The sequence below is a fragment of the Ailuropoda melanoleuca genome, unplaced genomic scaffold, assembly GCF_002007445.2.
Source record: "Ailuropoda melanoleuca isolate Jingjing unplaced genomic scaffold, ASM200744v2 unplaced-scaffold6034, whole genome shotgun sequence".
In the NCBI taxonomy this organism is placed as follows: Eukaryota; Metazoa; Chordata; class Mammalia; order Carnivora; family Ursidae; genus Ailuropoda; species Ailuropoda melanoleuca.
The window spans coordinates 1,634,252-1,641,594 of record NW_023234215.1 but is presented as its reverse complement, the minus strand read 5'-3'; the positions used below and the strand labels follow the sequence as shown (position 1 = coordinate 1,641,594).

The following is a 7,343-nucleotide window of genomic DNA, read 5'->3' as shown; positions in this document are numbered from 1 at the left end:
TCCAGGCTCCCGTGACCTGCTCTTGCCAATCAAAAGTCATCCAGGGCTTCTGTGGGACTGGCTGTGAACGGGGCAAAGGGACGCTCTCCTCCCTGTAGGGCTACTCGGAGGGAAGGGACTGTGTGGGAGTGAGTACAACCAGAAGAGAGTGGAACTTAGGGAAGGTAAGAAACTCTGAGAACACAGGATGTCAGTTGGTCGGGGAGGGGGGGGTAGGTAGCTTTGATCTCCCTGAGCCCGAAGCAACTTCCTGACTTTTATATTACGTGAGCCAACACCCTACCTCTCCTTTTTCCCTCTTTTCTTCAGCCAGTTTGAATTGGGTTCCATTACCTGTAATCACGCATTCGGCCTAAGTCAGGTATGGATTCTCCCCATTTTACAGATGGAGACAAACAGGCAGGCCCGGAGAATTAAATGAGTGGCAGGGCCATGGAATTCTACTCTTCCTGACCTTAAAGCCTTAAGGCATGACAGGGTATGTGTCCAGGTGAAGGCCAGAGTCACTTCTCCCAGGAGGAGTGAGATCCTTTGGCCAAGAGGTCTGCTCCTTGTTCTTGTGTGTCCTCCACCTGGGGCTCAAAACAGAAAGTTCAGAGGCTCGTAGCCATGTGCCCACCTGCCAAAGCCGCGCCCTGGGAGGCCTGGTCCTCCTATGTCCATGTCTCCTGGGGCTGCCCACAGGGTTCCTTTCTCCCTACACTTTACCGGGTGTGCTTTCTACGTCCTCTTCCCTGCACGGAGGGCAGAGATCGCCCCACGACTCCCCCAGGCACCTCTGGGGAGAAGGGGCACGAGTGGGAGCCGTTCGGAACCCTCCCTGGCCCCTCCTCCTGCCCCGACCNTGATGTCCGAGAGGCGGGACTTGGGGGGAGCGGTGCGGCTGGTGCTGTTGCTGAGGTGTGGCAGCTGGACGATGGAGACCTCCACCATGGCCGTGGCCTCCCCGGCGGCGTTGGCGGCGATGCAGGTGAAGGCGCCGCTGTCCTGAGACGTGGTGATGAGGATGTCCAGGGTGCCGTTGTCGTACACGGCGGTCCTTGAGGAGTTCCCCACCAGGCGGTCATCGGGGGCCACCCAGTGGATGAGGGGGCTGGGGTCCCCGATGGCCTTGCACTTGAGCATGGCCGCCTGGCCCTCCAGAACGAGCAGCTTGTGCGTGTGCTGGGTGATGAGAGGTGGCTCGCACACAAACTCCTCCTCGCGCACGTGCCAGAAGTAGCGGCCCTTGAGGCCCCCCGGGGAGCCGCAGGTCTCCAGGTCATCGTCCCGCTCGAGCCTCCGCAGCCAGAGCAGCTCGCAGTTGCAGTGCAACGGGTTCCCCCCAAAACTAAAGGACAAGGGTGGAGCAAAGGGCGTGGCAGTCAGGGTGGAGGCCTGGGAGCGGGCAAAGATGGGGTCCGGGGGCAGCTTCTGCAGCCGGTTGGAGGTGAGGTCAAGGCGAGCCAGTTTCTGCAGGTCGGCAAAGGTGCCCTCGGCGATGTGGTCCAGCAGGTTGTGGTCCAGGCTCAGCTGGTGGAGGTTGACCATGCGCCGCACGGAGCCCCAGGGCAGGCCGTGGAGGTTGTTGTAGGAGAGGTCCAGGTCCTCCAGAGTGAGCAGGAAGTCCTCGAAGGCCTCGTCAGCAATGCCACCCAGCTGGTTATTGTTCACGATGAGATGCTGCAGATTGACCAGGCCCCGCAGGGTGTCCTCCCCAAGGCTGGGCAGCCGGTTGCTGTCCAGGTGCAGGGAGCGGAGGCTCTCGAGGTCCAGGAAGGAGAAGGGCTGGATGTGGCTGATGGTGTTCCTCGACAGGGTCAGGTCCACCAGCCCCGTCATGTTGGCGAAGTCCTGGCGGCCAATGTGGATGATGAAGTTGCCGCCCAGGCGCAGCTCCACCGTCCGCCGGTCGATGTCAGGGGGCACGAAGAGCAGCCCCTTGGAAGGGCAGAGGGTCCCCAGTGACTCAGACAGGTTCTGGCAGACGCAGTACTTGGGGCAGGCGTCGACCACAGCAAACGCCATGCCAAACGCCAGCAGGCCACCAAGCAGGGTCTCCATGGTCTGGTCCCTCAGGCTATGGTGCCTGGAAGGGAGGGACACAAGGTCAGGGTCAAGAGGCAACTTCCTAATGCCCTCCAGGGTTTCATCTGTCACCCTAACCCCCGCCTCACGGAGCAGCAGAGAATGGCCTGTGCTCCTGTGAGTCCAATCTCTTCCACCAATGTTTATGGAATACTTCCTATCTCCCCCACTAGAATGTCAGCTCCACAATGGAAGGTACTTTTGTCTTTTGTTAATTGCTGTATCCCACACATCTAGCACAGTGCCTGGAACACAGTAGGGGCTCCATAAATGTGCTGAATGAATGCATGGATGTTTCCATACCAGTGGTTCATCTAATAATCACCAGATCTGAAAAGTGTGTTCTGGATGTATTTTGAAGCACTTTTATCTTCTTAATTGGTTTAGACTTGGCATGAAATCAAACTGGACCTTAGGAACAATGACGTGGACAAGGAGAGAGCTGGCGCCTGGAGATGCCAGCGTTATTGGGGAACTGGTTGTAGTAAGTTTCCCCATTGAGAATCTATATAGCGAATGAACCTTTGGGAGTTCGGAAGTGAAGAAGGGGGTGAGGCTGGAAGCAAAGGCATGAACTTCTTCCGAGTGCCCTAGTATGTGCTGGGTCCTCTGCCCAGGCCTTCATGTATGTCATCTCATTTGGGCTTTGGGAACACCCTTCACGGAAAAGGCTGCTCTGTGTATACAGAGGAGGGCTTGTGCACCCCTGAATCACCTCCTTCAGGTGTTCGCTCAGAAGTCACCTTCTCCCCGAGGCCCCACCCCGACTGTGCCTACCCCTCTTTCCTGCTTTGTGTTTTCTCCTGGGAATTCATCAGGATCGACCTTGCTGTATATTTATTTCACCTACTTGTCTTGTTTATTGCTTGTCTTCTGTACTGGCAACAAAGCCCCAAGACGTAGGGACTTGTTTTTATTCACCACTATATACTCAGGGCTTAAGGCACCGCCTGGTACATAATTGGTGCTTTTGCATGAATGAATCTAGGGAAAGGAGGAATGGACTCTGGCTCAGGTCTTTGTGCCTCCAAATCTTACAGATTTCTCACTATTCCATGTTGTACTAACTGCAGTTCTATTTATGTGGTGCTAAAAACATCAATGGAGTTGGACTTTTGAAAATCCTGCACACCGGTGGTGTAGTGTCACCCAGAGCAGTGCGCTGCAAGCAAGGCCTTCTAAGGCCACTGATCTGGGGACACGCTGCCTGCTCTTTCTTGCTCTTGCAAAAGTTCTGTATGCATTAGCCAGTGCAGAGGGGTTGAGGAATTCTGCCGCAGTCAAGAAAATGGATTAATGTTTAATTCTGCATTGCTTCCCCCTTTTTAAGCTAAAGATATTCCTTTTTGGAAGCAACAACTGTTAATATCTGAAGGAAGTAGGGCTCCAGAGCTCCCAGTTTGAGAAGCACAAGTGCAGAAAAAAACAACAGGCTGATTTAAAAGGATATATAGTAAATTTAAAAACCTATTCCAATCAGATATGATTTTATTGTGAAGATATGAATTCCATTATTATGTCTCTTTCAGGGTAAATCTCCCTCCCTTTAGGGTCAGAGACTTAATCTGTATTTCATCTGGAGGAAGTGCTGTTTCTGATCAGCACTGTCCAATAGAAAGATGATTACTAGCCATTAATGTAACTTACAATTTTCTCATGGCCATATAAAAAGAGAAAGAAGTGAAATAAATTTTGATATTTTATTTAAACCACTGTATCCAAAATATTACTTCACACGTAATCAACACATACAACTATCAATGAGATATTTAACATTGTTTTATTCATAGTAAGTCTTCAAAATCAGGTGTGTGTTTAGTACTGAGAGCACATTTCAAGTGCTCACTGGTCCTATGTGGTTACTGGCTACCATATTGGACTCATTGTTGGAGCAGGTGTTGGATAACTACACCTAAGGGTCAAATCTAGTCTGCCACCTGTTTTTGGAAATAAAGTTTTATTAGAACATGGCCATGCTCATCCATTTGCATACCGTCTATGGGTATGCTGTGTGTGTGCGTGCACGCACGCGTGCGCTCGCATGCACGTGCTACAATGGCAAAGGCGAGTAGTTGCAGCACATATAATGTGGCCAACAAAGCTGAAAATATTTACTGTCTTGCCCTTTACAGAAAAAGTTTGCCAACCTCTGTTGTGGAGGATTTTTTTTGTCTCTTCACCTTCTTCATTATGGTCACCCTCATTGAAAGCCCTTGCCAATGTGCCTAATTCCACACAGTTCTGCTCTGGGCTCCCATGAGCAGCCACCCACCGTGCCAGTTCCTGCTCTCACAGACCGGAGGGGTACCGGCCCACCCTGACCCAGATCCCACCAGGAACATCCAACCCAGGGGAGTCTATGTGTGGAGGCATTCTACCTGTTACTGTCTCTGTGCTCACATGTGCTCGGGCCTTTTAAGTCCATACTTAGCAGGGACCCTGATAAAATAAACAGGAAGCTTCTCTATCTGCATTGACCCTCTTCTTATTTTTTTTTAGCACAAGGACAAATTTTTGCAAGGGCTGGTCCTGGCCACTACCCTGGTTTATCTCTTACCACGCTCCGTTCCATTGCTCTTCATGTCCCAGCTAGGCTCAACATCTCTTACTTATAAATGCAATGCTTGATCTTCCTCCGGGACTGCCAACAGGCTCTGGGCTCTTCCTGGCCTCTCTCCCTACCTCCACTCCTGCCTGGACAAGTTCTGATTCTCTCTCCAGGTCTCAGCTCCAACATCACCTGCTCCAGGAAGCTTCCCCACAACCTGGACCAAATTCAGCTCTGCTGCTATGTGCCCCTTATTCTACACTTGTCCCACAGATTGCTCACTGCACTTTTCATTATAATGCCGTCCTTCCTTACCTATCTGCCTTCCTAGACTGTAAGAGCCAAAAGGCAGGGAATTTAGCTATCTTGTCCACCCCTCACTGTACCCCCAGTGCCTAACACCACACCTGACTCATAGCCAAGTGCCCAATAAATATCAATTAAATGAATGAATGAAGGATGAACTGAGCAAAGGGAGTTTCTGGCATTGTTGCTGAGGTTCTGAGGTCTGTATTAACCCTGGTCAGGGTTCATTCGGTTGATCAGCTGAGAAAGCTATCCTTATGGAGAGGCTTGGTCACAGCAGAAAGTTCAGAAACATCTTCTGTCAACCATCCGCTGCACTTCCCAGCGTGACTCACCAAGGTCGTAGTCAGGGAATTCCTAATTCTCTGGCTACCGTGTTCGCTCAAGTAGAGGTGACCAGCACTTCCTCCACCCGCTGGGAGTCCAGGGACAGCCACACCCAAGGATGTCCCTCCCTAGTTCAGTCGGAGGCCGCTGTGTGCGTGCATGTGTGCACGTGCTGAGAGGGGGGGTAGTGTGCTGAAAGCCTAGGGCCCCGAGAGAAAGCCATCCTCCTCTCCAGTTCTCGCCGAAACACTGAAGTTACCCAAGGCTAAGCAGCATGTCCAGCATTTTCATATCACGGCCTACACAGGATGGTGGTGCTTCTCAGGTTCCTAGAGGCCAGGGCCAACCTTGCTGGTGGCCCGCGTTGGATCTCTGCGGTTCATCCCTCCAGATCCTCCACCCACCCACCCTCTCCAACCCTGCCCTGTGCCCTGCAAAGCTGGCCATCTGGGCTGCATTAGAACACCATGGACAGACTGCCTCATCCAACAGCATTCTCTGGGGTCGTCCTGAGTCCTGTCGCCTGTCCTCTGCTGGAGGGTGGTGGGGGCAGCAAGCAGGGAAGACTTGGACACTCCGGGGTGTGCACCGTGCACAGGGCCCATTGTTTTAAACAGTTCTGTCCTTGAAAATTAGTTTTTAAAAGTTTGTTAAGGATTAACAAACGTCTAATGAATTCAAAGCTGTGACATAATAGAGCTGGGTAAATATATTTTAAGTAATCAGCATGGAAGATTACTGACAGAGAAGTGACTATTGAATCTTAATTAAAATTGTATTCTAAGAACTGTCACTTAATATATTATTCTCACAGCCAAACAAAAAGCAGCTTAAACCCCAGGTTGGGAGGGAGGCAAGGGGAACATGTGGGTGCAAGTAATTAGTGCATGCCCAGAGTGGGGGCTCCCTCTCCTGAGCAGGGATTTGAGCTGGAAGGAGCAACTAGGTCCCTTTAAGCAAGTCCGGGTGGGGGAGGTGGCGGAGGGGAGCAAGGAGAGGTGGAGATTAGGAGTAGAGGTCTGGTCTGGGAACAAAGGAGAGGATGAAAACCGGCGGGAGGGGCTCCGGGATTATTCTCCGGCAAAGCTGGGAGAGGTGCACAGGGATCAGAAGCAAGGCTGTGAAATGGATGCTGGTATCAAATGTCAGCATCAGCCTTCATGCCCAGGAATCCATCTGCAGAGGAGCAAGCACGCCCTCTGCTCAGAATGTCTATGACATCGGCCAGAGCAACCTTTTTCACGACACATCGCCAAAGGCAAGAGAAATAAAAGATAAAATGAACTTATGGGACTTTATCAGGATAAAGAGCTTCTGCACAGCCAAGGAAACAGTCAAAAAAACTAAGAGACAGCCCACGGAATGGGAGAATATATTTGCAAAGGACACCACAGATAAAGGACTGGTATCCAAGATCTACAAAGAACTTCTCAAACTCAATACACGAGAAACAAATAAACAAATCATAAAATGGGCAGAAGATATGAACAGACACTTTTCCAATGAAGACATACAAATGGCTAACAGACACATGAAAAAATGTTCAAAATCATTAGCCATCAGGGAAATTCAAATCAAAACCACACTGAGATACCACCTTACGCCAGTTAGAATGGCAAAGATAGACAAGGCAAGAAACAACAATTGTTGGAGAGGATGTGGAGAAAGGGGATCCCTCCTACATTGTTGGTGGGAATGCAAGTTGGTACAGCCACTCTGGAAAACAGTGTGGAGGTCCCTTAAAAAGTTAAAAATTGAACTACCCTATGACCCAGCCATTGCACTACTGGGTGTTTACCCCAAAGATACAGACGTAGTAAAGAGAAGGGCCATATGCACCCCAATGTTCATAGCTGCATTGTCCACAATAGCCAAATCATGGAAGGAGCCGAGATGCCCTTCAACAGATGACTGGATTAAGAAGCTGTGGTCCATATATACAATGGAATATTACTCAGCTATCAGAAAGAACGAATTCTCAACATTTGCTGCAACATGGACGGCACTGGAGGAGATAATGCTAAGTGAAATAAGTCAAGCAGAGAAAGACAATTATCATATGATTTCTCTCATCTATGGAACATAAGAACTAGGA

The 7,343-nt window shown here is 50.5% G+C and overlaps 1 protein-coding gene across 1 annotated transcript in view; it reads right to left on the bottom strand.

Moving 5' to 3' along the window:
• Positions 1-503: 503 nt before the first annotated feature.
• LRFN2 (leucine rich repeat and fibronectin type III domain containing 2) overlaps positions 504-7,343 on the bottom strand; it is a 135,894-nt gene continuing 129,054 nt past the window's right edge. Inside the window, exons 3-4 of the mRNA XM_034652449.1 lie at positions 844-2,068; positions 504-572 (exon numbers count right to left, since the gene is read on the bottom strand). Of these exons, the coding sequence (XP_034508340.1) occupies positions 504-572; positions 844-2,043 (1,269 nt within the window). The 5' untranslated portion in view covers positions 2,044-2,068. The remainder of the gene's footprint in view (positions 573-843; positions 2,069-7,343) is intronic.